We start from the raw sequence: 17,426 nt of genomic DNA, 5'->3' as shown, positions 1-17,426 counted from the left end.
CTTTCCCTATCCTATAGCAAAAAAAATGCACTTGATGAGATAGTGATATGCGACCACGACTGTGCGACAATGAGGGAGATTACAGTGGCTGCAATTCTGAGTTCGCATACGGAATCCGCACGGTTTGACCCAGTGATGGTTAGTATAATGATGTTCTTCTACGCATGCGTCTTTCCATACTCGGAGCACTTACTCAAGTTAATGTAATCTTAGACTATACTTTTACTTCTTCTTTAACATATGTAGTGAATTACTTAATATTCACCATTTACAACTTGTGAAGTAGAAGTTTATGTTCTTCCAATTAAAGAGAGACAAGGACACGAATAAATTAGGAGACTTTTTCAAGAAGAGGATGTTCCAATCGGGGCGTCCTGTCTCGCTCACCCTTACTCACGTCTGGATCTACAATTTGACTAATAGCTAAGACCTTCATTGTCAAATAGTCATTTGAATGATTTGATATCATATTGAAGAATATGAGGTTACGATCAATTTAAATATCTATACAGACATGTGTTGATGGCTTAAGTCACGTCTTCTGAACAACTTAACATTAGGAGACAAATTTTCGAGTCAATGTTCAAGTCATCGACTATTCAACGTCTTGAAGTCATGTAAACAATTCTAATCCTCTATTTACTGAACTCCATGTCCGGTTACGTTTTCAATAAGGTTCGATCCATCAGCAGCAGCGACATCGCATACGAGATGTGACATGCCATCCACCCCTACTCGTCGATAACGGCAAAATTTGCAATGACTCATGAAATGCCTTGTGACTCGAAGGACTTGATCCCAACGCCGGCGCAAATATCACAAAGGAAATATATTATTTTTCATGACTGTGATATCATTCTTATCTTCTAGTCTAGATATAAGGGCATTTTCCAATAAATAACAAATAGCAAAATGAATCCCCGAATATTTATTAGCTGAATGGCGTTATTACATCAACATAATTGTGCAAATGCGGACTGTTTCGATATCGATCTTCTTCATTCTTGAATAGACTGTGATTCTTCGTCTTCGTCTGTAAAAGTAAGCATGTACATTTTTTTATTATTCTGTGAATTTCCCGAGTGATGAATGATACGAATCGTAAACAGATATAATATATGCTGAACGCATTTATAGTGATACACCCGGTGTAAATATAGGCCTACCTGGTCTCATCCCTTTTATACATGTGATACTGTGCCTTCAACCATCTATATCCAAACTACATACATAATATGCTAATTGGGGGAGGGATGAGATGTCAACATCATGGACGTACAGCGTGTCAGCATATTTCCACTATGCCACTGTAACCACCCCCACTATACGGTGATGTCCCAACCTACCCCCTCCCTTCTCTCACTCACTATGGATATTAACCTGCAATAGTATTGTTTGTGCTGAGTTTGCACGCGTCACGTCATTTATTTAGACCACTGACAATAGTACGCTATCCTAAAATAAATATAGAATATTTCCATTTTTCAGTTCTACCGTAATGACAGCCATATCTCACATAGTATAATGCTTGTGAAAAACAAAAAGTCAGGCTTCGCATTTAAATCAAGTAGGCTAGAAAGAATCTGATTTAAGACGTGTCTCACCGTGATGATCGTCAAGGTCTGAATCCTCAAACAAGTTTTCGTATTGATTCGCTTCGTCTGCAGTCGGATTCATGTCTTCAGTGTCTTCCAAATTTTGGATATCAGGAATGTCAGCAATCTCCTGATCCCCACGAGGTCTGACAGACAAATAGGCATTGTTCAGGACCATTCCTATTTGCGACACAATAATACAGCCTTATTATTCCATGGACATGAAGTCAACGTATCATGTGGGACTTTTACAGATATATAGGCCTACGCATTTTAAGGGACTGTTAATGAGAAACTCAGATATACCGATCCTATATGATTTCACAATCTTGCGACACGAACAACAGAAATTACCTTGTCCTTCAAAGCGTGCATTGGCTATCAAATAATGACTCAAGTACTATTGTTTACTGTTGGTGCGGTAAAAAGCATGCTAACTCGCCGCTCAAGAATGGAAGAGGTAATTCGTGCGTATGGCTCCTCACGATACACTTTGTCCTGTAGTGTCTTATCAAGGCGATATTCAAACTCCATAATTTGATATTGGAATTAGAGATGAGACTCATGATACCGTATATTGTCGCGATGGGATCAAAGTATCTTATGTCTTTTTTTAAATTTTGAGACCCATTTTTCAAAGTTATAGAAAATCAAGTTTTTGTAAAATATTCATTTTTTCGGCCATATCATGACCATGTTTATGTTTATCACATTTTCTCAAAGTTTATCGTGGCCAAGATATGACCGAAAGAAAATGAAAACTTAACATGAATTAATTTTCTCAAAATGTGCAAAATGAAAGTAAGCTATACTTTGATTCCACAGCGGCGATATATGTGACTAATATAATAAGTCGGATGCTATAAGTATTGACTTTACCTGTAGCGGATGAGAGAACGGCCATATTTGTTCAATTTAACTCCATTTTGCCACAGATAATGTTCTACCCCTCTCATATGACGCTTGATAGCGTACGTCTTCTTCAGAGTACGGTGATACAGTCCAAAGTACGAATGGAAAAGTCTTTCGAACTTCGTATGACACCTAGCACCTGAACAGCCGGCTAGTACTGCCATCAGTGCAAGTGCAACGAAGGCTAATTTCATGTTTGGTGATTGCTCTCGAAAATCTCCGTGTAAACCTGAAATATATGCGATAATACGCTCCATGATGATGAAACGACGAAAAAGACGGGTACCTCATATGAGCAGCAGATTGTTAGAATGTTAAATAGCACTCATATCCGAAACTTAAATTTTCCCCTTCAGAATGTAGTGAGGAACGAACAAAAGCTGCTGTACTTACCGTTCTACTGCAATCGTGCACGATGGACGAAGGATGTTTTATTCACACTGATGGATCGACTTTACTTATAAACTGTCATAGCCTGCAGGAAGGACTTTAGCACCACGCATTACACAGTCGGAATTCTCATCCGCATAAACGGTTCTCGTTCCGGGTGTCTTACTGTTGCTGACTTCCTCTATAGCTATTAGTTGGAAGAAAAATATCATCGACTAATATGGGACGGATGCCGTATAAGTGTCCGCCTACGAGCAAATTTGGATGTATAACTTACAACGAAATATTTTTTTTGACACCCACATCCTAACTATGTGATCTTTATTGCTTATTAAACTATATACTACGTTTGCATATAGAAATAATTTACATGTAATTTATGTGTACAGTGCACATTGCACAGGTACAATTAAGATCCACAGCGTGCTGTACGTACAGTCGTACAGTGCACAGTGCACATACAAACATCTACAAGTCACTATATCCGAAGCGCTGTTTTTCTTTCTCAGCAATGTGCTGTACAGTTGTTCTTGTATTTTTCGTTGATGACATGTCGACTTTTGCTTTTACCGAAGCGCAAAATGGTATGATCCAGGCCTCTAGGGTTACCATATGTCGTCATTTATGAGAATTTGTCCTCCTTTTTAAAGAAATCGAAAATGTCCTAAGAGGACACTCAAATGTCCTCATTTTTGGAAATCCTCCTTTAGAGCTTTGACAGCCGGAGTAATGAACAGGCTGAACGCTGAACTAAAAAAACGACATAAATGACGCGAAATCTATAACGCGGTCGTTCGAGCGGGTCATTCGGGAGTAAGAATGAAAAAATGCCCTTTTATTAGTCAACACAACAAGATTTTTAGTACAAATTTTATAACCAGCAGTTTTCTAGTCCAGTAATCTGACTTTTATGACCTGTAAAACGTTTTCTACTTTTCGGATTCCAAAATATGATAACCCTATATAATCAAGTGTTTTGACAGTTAAACCACTTCTCAATAAATTTGGTTATTTAGTTTTCCCCCGTTTCCGGTTGTCTTTATTTAGCCACGGGTAAAAAAACTGTTACACACGATATTCGAATTACAGATAAAACTGATACTATAGAGGATGTAGGACTACATCCTCTATACTGATACTGATACGGCGCGTAAAGAGTATGAGGCCACTATCGAGTGTTGCATATATTCTAATGATTGGAATGATGAGATCGCCACGGCAATCCAAATTCGGTCACAGGCTGTTCTCTCCATGGATGTGCTCATGGTGTATGTATAATATGCTCCCGTTACCCTGGTATCCGTCACCCAGCAAAGATATGTGATTGAATGAGGTCTGTACTTACTGAGTCAGCTTTAACACGACGCGATTTAAACATGTATAGGCCTATACGGCCGTAAACCAAACTTTACGCTGATTGGTCGAGAGACAATGGCCATGGATACGACGCAGCAACGGAGGACGCTGCATTTACTTCAACATATAGTCGGCACTACGATGTATTCCTATAGCCGTGTAGACTGTATAAAAACGACAAGATTACAGTTAAATGTTTATTTCTTCATCAATAATGAAATTAGGAAAGGAAATAAAATATTTAATAACATATACTGAAATATAATGCCGAAATACTACTGTGTTTATGAATGCAGTGCCACCAATGGCAATGAACTGGGGAAGAACAGATTTTTCCATTCATTTCCTTCCAACGGTCCAAGGTCAAGAAGGCTTGGGAATGCAGAGTAATAAGGCAGGATTTCAAGCCTACTTCCACAAGCTTCATTTACTCCTCATCGCCGACCTCACTGCAGTTGCACTGACTTAAAAAGTCCAGAAATCACAGTGAGGCGAGCTACAAGTCGGCAGCTAAAGTGCCGATGAATCGCGAGCCGATGCATGAGAGAGTGGAAAGAATGTCAAAGACAAGAATAAATGCATTGATCAGTTCGAATACTGTCATGTCGTGGAGCACAAAGCCTTAAACAGGATAAAAGCACCACTGTTGTCTACAATATTAATAATAATAATAATTTGCTCCTACCAATTTTGCAAGGAAGATTTTGCTGCTAGTGCATTATAGATATACCAATACAGTCACGTCTAAAGAGAGGTGCGATTCCCAGTCGCAATCTCCGTGGTGAAGCAGAAGATTTTGCGCATTGCAAAGAGGCGGACCCTGAACTCCATGCCGTGTCAACTGTCTTCCTGCAATGTTGTGGATGCTGCACATGCAAATCATCTGGTGATCCTGATCTAGAATCGCCATCGTGTAGCCTTGAAATGGAATCTTCAAATCCATCACCGAAATCTTAGGGTGAGAAGCCAACGAAGTCAGTCATATGCAGATTAGCTACCTAAGCCCACAGAACACCAGAACAGAGAGGATGTGCAGAATGGGGCAAATACATAGGGCTCTTTGACTCACAAGTAGCAATTTTGGTAGGGTTTTGAACTGCTTTGAGGGGAACAAGACAGCAGGTACTCCATATGCAACATCTCTTTTCAAATCACTTCAATGACAGTACAGTATGAACAGGTATTCAATATTGTGGGGGTTATTGCACGAAGAAAGCGCCATTCAAGACTACTAAGCATCACGCATGTGAATGTAGCAAAGATTGGTGATGTTCTTTTTCCATATGGATATCTGGGTGCTTCACATGATAGAGTGATTCTAGCTGAGCAGACCTCATCTGCACTGGTGTGCTTGAGGTATCGTAACAGCACATGCAATGAGTTCATGAAATTTGAACTTGGGCAGAAATCACAGGAAAGGAGTTTTTATTTGACTGCTGCTAGATAATTACAAGTAAATCACTCTTATTGGCATCAAATTCAGGCCCAAATGTATGCCTTCTTATACTCTGCCTTCCCAAGCCTTTCTGTCCTTTGCGTTGGAAGAAAATGAATTGAAAGATCTGTTCTTCGCCCCAGTTCATTGCCATTGGTGGCACTGCATTCATAAACACAGTAGTATTTCGGCATTATATTTCAGTATATGTTATTAAATATTTTATTTCCATTCCTAATTTCATTATTGATGAAGAAATAAACATTTAACTGTAATCTTGTCGTTTTTATACAGTCTACACGGCTATAGGAATACATCGTAGTGCCGACTATATGTTGAAGTAAATGCAGCGTCCTCCGTTGCTGCGTCGTATCCATGGCCATTGTCTCTCGACCAATCAGCGTAAAGTTTGGTTTACGGCCGTATAGGATTGAACTAATGGAAGCCAGGGATATATAGAACTCCGGGATGACTGACTGCGTCATCGCGGTATTACCTAAGTGGGTCCAGATTCGCGTATTCAGTTTTGATGCACGTTCCGTTCAGCCGCTTCATCTGTGTGTAATTTTAAGTTTCTGAGAGCGGTAGAGGCATATAATATCCATGTTTATGTTATTATATAAAGCTAGAGGTTAACTAGGTTATGAGATGTTCAGGTAGTCTGAAACTTTGCGGTATTAGCCCTATTCCTTCAGCAGCAATTTACCGGTATACCGGTACGGTCATTTACTCGCCTTCGGAATATCTCTGCTTCTGTAGTATCTTATGTAACATGTTTTGCTGCGCTGATAATCGTGAGAAGATAACAAAATGTAGAATAATTTCCAACGTTAACATTGATATCCGCAGTATGATTTTGATTACGCCTTGCGGTATGTTTTTCATTTACCGGTATGTTATGCGAATGTATGTCACCATCCAAGGCTGTATACATTGTACAAGTACAAGCGTACGTTTAGACTGTGCCGTGTCAACTATGAAGGCGACCGTTAGGAGGGACTTCGTCAGCTAAGATCTTGTACTATAGATTAATGTGTGAATATTGCAGGCTTACCGGTATTCCAGATAATTGCTGGAATATTCCTAGTAAGAATTGGAGCCACTGAGTTTACCACCGGTGTGCAAGATTCAAGAGGCATTTCAATTAGGGATAACCAAACATTTGAATCTAATACAAACACAACACGTCAAGGTCGTTGCAGTTGTAAGTGTCCATAACAACAGTTGATTCCAATCTCTTTTTACAGATACTATTCATCAGTTACATGTCTGGTAAAACAAGGCAGGCATATGTTTGTTAATGAACGGCACCTCAATGCTACAGTACTGGAATTATACCTCAACAGAAGTGCACTGTTGTGAACTGCCAATGGCTGACTCCCAGTATATGGCCACTGCATTTGTTGACCATTTGCTCTTACTGAAGCCATGAAGATGCCCACTCCCTTGAATGGATAAGCCAACACAATCGTCAGGACACGATACGACCCTGAGATACGGCCTGTCTTTACCATATAAACACTTATAGCCTATAGGCTATAGGTCTGTACGGTGGAGGAAGAGAAAACTCTGAAGATTGCTTTCAATTTGCAAGGTTTAGTCAAATCGTCGCAATAACGCATGGACCTCTCCTCAGTCGGCCCAAGGTAAGTTTGGCTGATTCTAGTGATACGCTATTAAATGAGCGATTTACATTAATCCTGATGTGGTTAAAGTAGTCTGCATTGCTACTCAAGTAACAGTTGTATTCCCGGGCGTACTGGTATTTGAACTTCCTCAAGTAGCTGTAGAAAGTGAAATGCCTGCAAGGTACTTAGGTTTGGAGATGGCTGCTTCAAAATTACAAGATGTATCTTCGAAAATAGGCAACACCTACTTGAGTACTGCAATGAAGTAGAAGTTCTTCATTACTGACCAACTCTGTATACATCTATATGTATTCTTAAAGTTAATTTGTGTCTCTAAATACATCATTTGTTCATTTTTGTTGCAGATTCCGGAAAAACAAACGCGATGTTCCAGCATTTGCATCACGTCAACAGTGGATATCCTGATATATTATACTGGGCACATTCCATTGAAATCTTGGCAAAGATGGCCACGATCTGAATATTTGGATCTCGTGCCTCCTCACCGAGATGATTTTTTGACATGGAATCATCTATCGCTCCATCGGAAAATCTGCAAGACAGTGACACTGAATATTTCTTAACTGATAAATGGCATGAAATGCTTCAGGAGGCCTATTCGTGATGTACCTTTAAGCCATGGTGGTAATTTCTTCACTGCGGTCATGAAACTATTTCTCGGTGAACAAAATATCAGATGAATTCAACAACTGGGTCTACCGAATGCTTCTTAAATTGATAATGATATGTACCAAACTGCTATTTTGGCTACATTTAAACCTGAAGAGAAGTATCAATGGTGTGTTGATTTCTTGATCAACTTTCATTGAGTGACATAGAAGCTGACAATGCTGCTATCACAATTTCGAGTCCTTACAGGCCGTGCTATCTTTTCGTTATTGGAAATGCTCCATGGTGGGGGTGCATTTAAAACAAACGGTGTTTGAAACACTATGTTTAAAACGTGCTTTAAACAGTGTTTTGAACAAAGGCCTTTTGAAAAAAATTCTTTCTAAGTTGTAAAATTATGCCATAATTGTGTAAATACTTTCCAAAATACGTGTTGTATGAGCCTACGGACGATTACCACGCGATATAGCCGACTAATATCGATATGGGATGGCTGGAACCCTCAAAATAGTCGGTTCAACAGCAATAGCACAGATATTCCGTCAAAGCAGCTATATTTACACTATATTGTCAATCCAATATGACGTCACTATTGAATATTCTTGACGTCATGGCTTAAAAAAGTATGTTTTATACAAGGGCCTAGTTTTAAACATGTTTGTTTTAAATGCAACCCTATACTCCATGGTAATTGTCGATTAACCCTAATTGAAACGGTTAATTTAATCAATCCTATAAACCTCCCCTCCCCTTCCAGCTGCAAGGTTTCCGACAATGGCTTGTAAATAGGTAGAAGACGCTGATATCATTCGTTATTCACTCTGTTATTTATGGCCCGATGCCAATTATATGATGTGTAGAAATTAAACACATTCATGATTTACTGAAATTCAGAGTTGTCATAGTTAACTTGGTCGGCTATAAAGCAGTGTCATACTTTACTAGGTTGGCTATACAGCAGTAAGGTTGTGATAAGGGAAGAATGTCTAGCTTACTAACTATTCCGCAAAAGGCTGAGGATCGTTATTCTAGAAACAGCTGTATCGCTAGCTTGCAGAAAAGTGGATATTTCGACGCAGATTGCAGGTAACTTTCTGGACCTACTTAGGTAAAGGCCAAAATGAAGTCAGCCATCCCGGAGTTCTATATATCCCTGATGGAAGCTTAGCAGTTATACCATAGATTCTGTAGACTTGTAGAGCATACTTAGACCTATTATGCATAGGCTAAACGGATGCTAACGTCATATTAAAACACGCATTAGCCCTTACATCAACAGTGAACATCCGGACCACAGGAATAATCCCACGAAGGTAGGCTACCTATTTTGCACCGACAAATTTAATTTGTAAGTGCAAATGTAAAGTAATAATCATCGAATCAGGGTTGTAACCAAGTCACATGGTCACGAGTCACGAGTCAATCATACTTTTGTGGTTTTGACTCGAGTCGAGTCATTTTCAATTCATCACAGACTCGAGTCCGAGTCCAAGTCACCGTTTAAAGGGTCAAGTCCGAGTCATGGTGTTATGACTCGAGTCGAGTCCAAGTCACAGTATTGAAGTCATATGTTCAACTCATGTTTTCAATCCTGCTTGGGTGATATCGAATTCCTTGTTTGCGAAACATGCTCATTTTGTCCCTATCAGAGTCTTGGCACGTGTTTATTTAGGCAGATAACGGACAGGTCCTTGCCTCATTTACCGATGCTAAATATAACTTTACTAATCTTTGAACTTACAATCAAATATCTCTCTTGTCAGTCAGAAACATCACCAATACAAGCATTCAGTTTTTATTATGAGCACATCGACGATAGCTCACGAATAGCTGATTGAGAACCAACGAATTCACGTCTACATACTATCTGATAGAGAACCAACAAATTCACGGCAAGATACTAGTTGATAGAGAATCAATAGATGCATGTTTATGTAGAGGTATTTACAACAGGCGAGCATGCTGTAAAAGCGTGCATGCAACTATGTGCATTGTGCAGCGACAACAGAACAGATACCTTTTGATTATACTAAAGGTTTTCCCAATTGCATTACAGACTACATCGCAGTTACAGCATTGGATAAATATTTGTACAATGGAGCTGTTCAAAAACATTTTTTCAAATTTTCCGGCTACTTCTTAAAATTACTAGATTGCCTAAAAAATCAAATTTGGCTCAATTCCAACCAGTAGAAAGCAATGCTGTGAAAGAAAATTTTAGACTAATTACAAATAGAGATTTTAGAATTTTACCGGCTATCTCATAATATTGTTACATTGTGTAAAAATATGATTCATAGCAAATTTGACTCAATTCCAACTAGAAAAAGTGAAGTTATTAGAGTAGAATGTTTTGGATATGAAAGAATAGTCGGCTTACTACTATGTAATTATATTATGTGAGAGAATTTCTAACTAAAATACTCCATTTATTTTCAAATCCAAAATATTCTCCTCTCACATCATTGATTCCACTTTTTTCAAATTAAGCCAGATTCAGTGTTCCTTTTATGCAACATAACAATTTTATCAAGTAACCACCCAGTAAAATAAAAAAGAAGATATTTTAGAACAGCCATATTGTACAAACATCACACAACATTATCCATTTATTATTATACTCACGTGCACAATGCACATACCTAACAAAACGTCAAATGGACGAGGGGCATTGTGTGTCTTCACAGACAGCAGATCAAATCAATGAGTTACACCTCAAAAATACTAATGTGGAAAGGAGATCCTCAGATATGTTAAAGCGGCATGGCCGTAGAATGAATCCACATCTATTGAATACACGTTCCACTAGTGCACTAGAGCATTTTTGAACCACACTGAAGAGCATTGAATACTCATTCTTTCTAGTCGCCCAAAAATGCAAAGAATCATCGCCTTCAAATCTACACATGAGCTTATCAGTCTCTTGACCATCTGAGTCATTTCATTGGCTCTAATTTTGCTTCAATTGTTTGCTTGTATAATTGAAAAGTCTTGAGTACTTTAATTGCGGAGGATCTATTACCTCTTCATCACTGGACGATTTTGTACAATGCATTATTGCTACTATGTATCATTTCCTGTTGTTTTTACGGTGGCATATCTGATATCAGACAAGTGCAACGAAAGCAGTGGTGACAAATAGCGATGTCGGCAGAATTCGTCGGATGCGTTGATCTAGCCATTACGATTCGCAAATTTCTTCATCTTCAAGTCATATAAAATAAGCCGAGTCAATGACTTGGGTCGAGTCATGCGTAATGACTCGAGTACAAGTCGAGTCAATCCAAATATTGACTCGAGTCGAGTCGAGTCATTTTCCCATTTCAAGAAAATGACTCGAGTCAAGTCGAGTCATAAAAAAATCGTGACTCGAGTCTGACTCGAGTCATTACAACCCTGCATCAAATGCTCTCAAGCAATCATGAGAATTGCTATGGCGACCTGTCTATATGTCCCGACGCTTAAATATTATATCAATGAAAGATATATACTATATTACCACAAACTCTGTGAACTCTTTCAGTGTCATAGGAATGTCAGATCTGACATGCCTCGAAAGCGGTCTGCGACGTGCGAAGACATCGGTGTTGAGTTGAAAACAAAACACAATTCCGGACTTTAATGTGACGGAATGAATTTATAGTGAAAATTCGAGGAGCTTGCTCCGTGCCCAATTGCTCACGCTTGCTCGCTTGATGATTCCAGACTTCTACAAATTACCAATATAGTTAGTTGAAGATCGACTAACTGCTAATTTTGAGTGGTTCCAGTGCTAGTTGCGAGCGTTGAAAATGAAGTAGCCTAGTTCTTGATCTATAATAGCTGCGCATTCTGAAAATCCAGATTAGTTGGTACAAGTCTGACATTTGGGTCTTTCTGAAATGTGGCGAATATACGCCACTGAATGCGTGCGTAAAAAACAACTCCGATAACAGTGTTCCACTTCCAATGCCTCGAACCATCCCACGAATGGCATTGCTGGACATGGACATAGATCATAACATATGAACAGATTGGTATCTACACTACAGGATGTTGCATTTTTTTTAACCAAAAGCGATCCATAACAAAATAGGTTATAACTATAGGGTTGTATTTAAAACAAGAAGTGTGGTAAAACTGTTTGTTCAAAACATGTTTACAACAGTGTTGGGATCAAGTCACTACCTTCGAGTCACGAGTCATTTCGAGTCATTGAACATTTTGACTCGAGTCAAGTCAAGTCAATCGATTTTCAAAGGTGACTCGAGTCAAGTCAAGTCACTCGATTTTTGGAGGTGACTCGAGTCAAGTCGAGTCAAGTCAAGTCAAGTCACAATTCAAGTCAAGTTGCCTTTTCGAAGTATGAGGCATGATAACGCCATTGCATTTTGCTAGCTGTCTGCAATACAGATTGAGTGGTCATTGATTTTGAACCGATGAACGAATATAAAGTTAAATATACATGCGAGAAGGCGCTGTATCGCTCACATATGCGTAAACCTCAGTTTATAGTTACCAGCCAAGATAGGGAATAGATACGAATTGATAAGATGCAATACATTACGCATTTACAAATCGATATGATACAATTCGAGCCTGCGCCAATGGTTGAGGACTATACAAACCAGAGTTGGATCAATTGTAATTTGTAATGTAATGTAATGTAATTAATTACATATTTCAATGTAATTGTAATGTAATTGTAATTGAAGCATTTTTATTTTGTGTAATTGTAATTGTAATTGTAATTTGACAAAAATTTTGCTCAATTACAATTTCAATTACATTAAATTGCTATTGAGACCTGACAAGCACAAGTTGCACAACATAAAATAATTGACTTATAATGCATTCTCTTTAAATGTCGACAAGGAATTTGGTGGATCCATTCGAGGAAGCCCTTGACTGCGCCCTTGCGGGCGAAGTTTTTTATTTTTACCGCTATGCTGGCCTCGGCTGCCATTGTATACAATTATTAGATTACTAACCAACGGATGGATTCGCAACACGTGACTCACGATTGAATACGCCGAGAAGCGAACTGCTGAGCCGGCTAAAAGCAGCAGAATTGATAGTCCCATAGCTAACGATCCAAGCGTCGAAATTTGATATGTATGGTCCTAATCGAAAGCTATGTGTCACACTGACTCCGCAATAAAAGTATATTTCCAGGCAATGGTACCATCCCAAAATAGTCGTGAAAGTCTGGGAATCGGCATTGTTCTGAACAATCGCTGGGAGTAATTGGTCATTGTTGTGGTCATGCTGCTGCGACGCTCTCACTTTTCAGAACAGTCGGCCTTAAACGGCTATTTTGGAGCAGTTGCATTGCCCTGACGAGATTTTAATTTGTATTTTCGGAATTAGTGCATCAATAGCTTACGATAAAGACCAGATGCATCAAATTTGGACGCTTGAATTGCCAGCTCTAGGACTACAAAGTTTGCTGCTTTTAGCCGGCTCTGCAGTACGTTTGTCGGTGCATTCATCCGTGACTCACATCTTGCGCATCTATCCGTGGGTTGGCAATCTACAATACGATTTCAGATCACGATGCTGCATCGTTACTTCGTCTGGCTAACTAACCAGACCACCGGATATTATACAACGTCTTATCTGACAAAGCACGGTTTTGTTTCCACCACTCATCCTAATTCCTACGTCCCTCGATAAAAATAATATTATTTCTTTAATTATATACTATATACGCAAATCCAACCCGTGCATGATTATAATACTTTTTTCAACGACATAGTGCATACTGGAATAGTTCGAAAACGTTTTTCTTTTATTAATTACCGGGTATTAGCTTATCATGAATGAAACATGAATACTTGAATTGTTGTTAATTACGACGCTACGGTTGTCAAGGAGCACGGTTGAATTTATGATTATTCAATTACATGTTCAACAGCAGCAATTGTAATTGTAATTGTAATGTAATTGAAGCGTGCAAGGAGTAATTGTAATTGTAATTGTAATTTGATATTTTTAGCATGGAGTAATTGTAATTGTAATGTAATTGAAACATGCATGAAAGTAATTGTAATTGTAATTGTAATTGAACTGAAATAATGTAATTGGTCCAACTCTGATACAAACTATATTCGAATTCAGTTTCAATAAAACAAGAAGTTTGGTTAAGGTAAAACAGAGAACAAAAATTACTTTACTATACTAGTTTACGGCAACGTAAGCTGTAAGCTTCGATCACTTCGTTTGCGGTTAATGTATTTGTGAGAGAACAATGGAGGCTCAGTAAAACGCACGTTCATTAATTGATTGGTCGCTCTCACGGGTTACACCAGCGTTTCGCTAACAATCCGAACATATGCAAGATGCAGTGATTCTGATCGACACCGATTACTTGATGACTTGAAATAGACTCGTGAATTTTGCTCCGAGTCACGAGTCAATCCCCATTTCTGATAGGCCGAGTCAAGTCAAGTCAAGTCATTTCAGCAAAGTGACTCGAGTCAAGTCAAGTCATACGAAAAAGGTGACTCGAGTCTGACTCGAGTCAAGTCATGACTCGAGTCATCCCAACACTGGACTTTGTTTTGAAAAAAAGTAATTTCAAATAAAAACCATTTTTTTCAAGAGTTGTGTAATGATGTCATAATTGTGTAAATACTTTCAAAAAGACATGTAGTCGACGTCAAAGATCGACTTGCATTAGATACAGTCAACGTATACGATATGGAATGGTTGCAACACACGAAATTGTCGTCGGTTCAGCAGTTGTAGCATGTAGTTATGTTTAACTGGTCGCCGACCGTAAAAATGGTTCATGACAATGAGTCCTGGCCACCAATATTTTTGTTCCGTTTAAAACAGGACTCAGAAAGCTTTTCCGTCAAAGGAACCATGTTGACCAAACCATATAACAACGACAATCAACTGTGACGACACAATTGAAAATCGCGACATCGGGGCTTAAAAATAACAATAAATAATATGTTTTAAGCTAGGGCCATGTTTTAAACATAATTGTTTTATTTGATTTTTGTTTTAAATGCAATCCAAGTTATAACCGTATCTTGTGGTGTCAAAAAGCTCCTATTGGCATCGTTCTACCTGCTCAAAGTACCTAATTTACGATTAGTCAACTAGTTCCATTTGAGGAATTAAGTTATCACAGACAGAGAGAGATGATTGAATCCATGGCCACCCGAAACAGATTAACGAGTGAAATAATTATTTGTCCACTGTATTTGTATTTTGTATTGATTTCATCTCAGTCGTTTCAAAAGATCGATTTATTGGTAAGCGCCCACTAAACAAATTGTCGGTCCGGGAAGGGGAGTTAAAATAATTTCACTTTAATGGATCAGCAGAAAGGATCGATTTACTTGCCTCTGTTATTGACTGAGGTGTGGCCAGTAGCGAAGTACTTCTATTCTATCTACTCAAGTAGATTGTGGCCACTTGCACTACTTGCTCAAGTAGGTATGGTCTCAGACTACTTCTACTTGGCAGTCTTTTTTAGGTTTTAGGTAAAACTATAGGGTCAGATTACTTACCCTTTTTACCTATACTTGGGAATCGCTACTTTTACTGGTATCCTACTTGAGTAAAGATTTACTACTCTATTCTATTTCGAAGGTTTATTGCTTATAAAGGCCTAGTGCAGTATACAGTGCTGTGCTAGCTCGGTCACAGGCCCTCCTAACACGCCATGTAGATGCTATAGTCCTAAGCATGCCTTATTCGCTTTCGTTCTGCAAGAGCATGGAAAAAGCTTAACCCATAATAACCCATAATTTTTGGGCTCCAGGATATACAAAACAGCCAGTAAAGTACAGCTCTAAAACTAAGAGCCAGAAAGATCGTTGGTGATAAAAGAACTTGCCAGAAATGAACGTCGCATGTTGACCGAAACCAGGGACATCTAGATATCCCTGACCGAAACCATCGATTTCTATACGACCTGGCGCCTAAGAGCTCGGACACTAACGTCTTCATATCCGACCAAGCGGATCAATAGTATGGAAGGTTTTGCCTTTGAACATATGCTCAGATTGCTCACGAGTGTTCCTGGACTTGTCACGACATTAACAGTAGCTATTCTACAGTTCATATAAAATATGATATGACGTAGGCTATCTTTCTGTACAATGAGGCATCATCATCCTTGGGAAATTTTTATCTGTCGTATATGAATATTGTTGCGCGTTTTCCCATTCATGCAATGGCCCAACGTTCTATAAGCTCATATAGTTTATATAGCTCAGTGTCTATAAGGCCCGGCGATTATTCACTGTCGCCTTGGCTCATGTGATGCGACAAGATAGAAGAAGACGTATAACTTGCAAATGCACAAATTTATTGTATTCGCCATGTAGTTTTTTACGTATGCACGAACATATCAATACGATTCTGAAAATCCCAAGTATACATATCACACACATCATTACAATAATTCGTGATGGGATATCACGGGATCGATCATCACAGTTTTGTAGTATCGGTCCATGGTCTATTCGCTTTTGGCTTCTTCCGTGGCTTCTGCAATGCAAACCAGATGAATGGGTCACGTTATTATGTCAATGTTCGATGGTAAAATTAGTTGGTAGATTATGAAAGTATCGCAAAATGTCAAGTGAAGTTTTTAGAAATGTGGTCCGGTTAAAAGATGTGTAGGCCTAAAGTGGATCAATGAAAAACAAAGTCTTTTAAAAGGCATTGCAGTGCGCTAGTGGACTTCGCAATAGAGGTGCCAACATCGAGACTGTCTGAATCACAATAAGATCACTATATTTACAATCTCCAGCATTTGATAAATGACTGCCATGCACGCCAGCAGCGTGTCGCTTCTAAAGTGCCATGCGTGATAAGCAATGAAGCAAACCTATACCTTCGTGATCCGATTTATCAAGGTCATCATAAGCCAATAACTGGTCCTTTTCTACATCAGAATCGGCGAAGTGGTCGGCCACATTATCGAGATCAGTTTTCTGGTCACTTTTCTCGATATTTTGTTCAAAATCGGGTTCCTGGATGTTTTCAGGGACGCTGTCGAACGATTCATCATTAATGGGTTTTAATTCTTCAATTTCGTCTCCTCTCCTGTAAAAGAATCACATTTCATATTTTACTAGTGTTGGTCTCAGGATAAATCGGACCTTACCACTTTCTCATAACGCGCGCTTGTTTGACGAGGGAGTTACCAGTTCTCATCAGCATTCTAGCCATATGGCGTTGGCGATTCAGCATGACCGCATAGTTTCTGTTGGCTGCCAGATACAGACGACGATACTTATTGAAGAGATGTCTGTAGTGCCGCGTATGATGTCTACACAATATACTTTTGTAGTGACTTATGGTACGACCATACCCCCCGGCTACCACAGCCAGGAGAAGAAGAGCAGCGAACGCTAATTTCATCACAAGAATCTTACGTCCCGAGTGTACTTCTCAAACCTACACTGTCGAATAAATACGCCCATATATATACAGGTATATATAGTGATAATATGCATTGTGTAAATATCACTA

At 38.9% G+C, this 17,426-nt stretch overlaps 2 protein-coding genes and 1 long non-coding RNA gene across 3 annotated transcripts; 1 reads left to right on the top strand and 2 right to left on the bottom strand.

Moving 5' to 3' along the window:
* Positions 1–913: 913 nt before the first annotated feature.
* LOC145441641 (uncharacterized) lies at positions 914–3,057 on the bottom strand. Its single transcript, XM_080319551.1, has 4 exons — positions 2,901–3,057; positions 2,475–2,736; positions 1,605–1,741; positions 914–1,033 (listed from the first exon to the last, which is right to left on the bottom strand). Exons 2-4 carry the CDS (start codon positions 2,699–2,701, stop codon positions 999–1,001), a joined length of 399 nt encoding a protein of 132 aa, XP_080175677.1. The 5' UTR covers positions 2,702–2,736; positions 2,901–3,057; the 3' UTR covers positions 914–998.
* On the top strand, positions 2,669–3,641 carry LOC145441642 (uncharacterized). Its single transcript, XR_013915872.1, has 2 exons — positions 2,669–2,789; positions 2,864–3,641. It is a non-coding gene; the product is annotated as an uncharacterized LOC145441642 (long non-coding RNA).
* A 12,592-nt stretch (positions 3,642–16,233) lies between these two features.
* Positions 16,234–17,377, bottom strand: LOC145440450 (uncharacterized). The gene is made up of 3 exons (XM_080318058.1): positions 17,059–17,377; positions 16,786–16,997; positions 16,234–16,436 (listed from the first exon to the last, which is right to left on the bottom strand). The coding sequence occupies exons 1-3, from the start codon at positions 17,313–17,315 to the stop codon at positions 16,408–16,410; spliced, it is 498 nt and encodes a 165-aa protein (XP_080174184.1). The 5' UTR covers positions 17,316–17,377; the 3' UTR covers positions 16,234–16,407.
* Between the last annotated feature and the right edge of the window lie 49 nt (positions 17,378–17,426).

Source organism: Botryllus schlosseri, chromosome 6 (genome assembly GCF_051294905.1).
Source record: "Botryllus schlosseri isolate E-star chromosome 6, Bs_hap1, whole genome shotgun sequence".
Lineage (NCBI taxonomy): Eukaryota > Metazoa > Chordata > Ascidiacea > Stolidobranchia > Styelidae > Botryllus > Botryllus schlosseri.
Note: the sequence above shows the minus strand (reverse complement) of the source record. Positions and strands in the feature narration are given on the sequence as shown.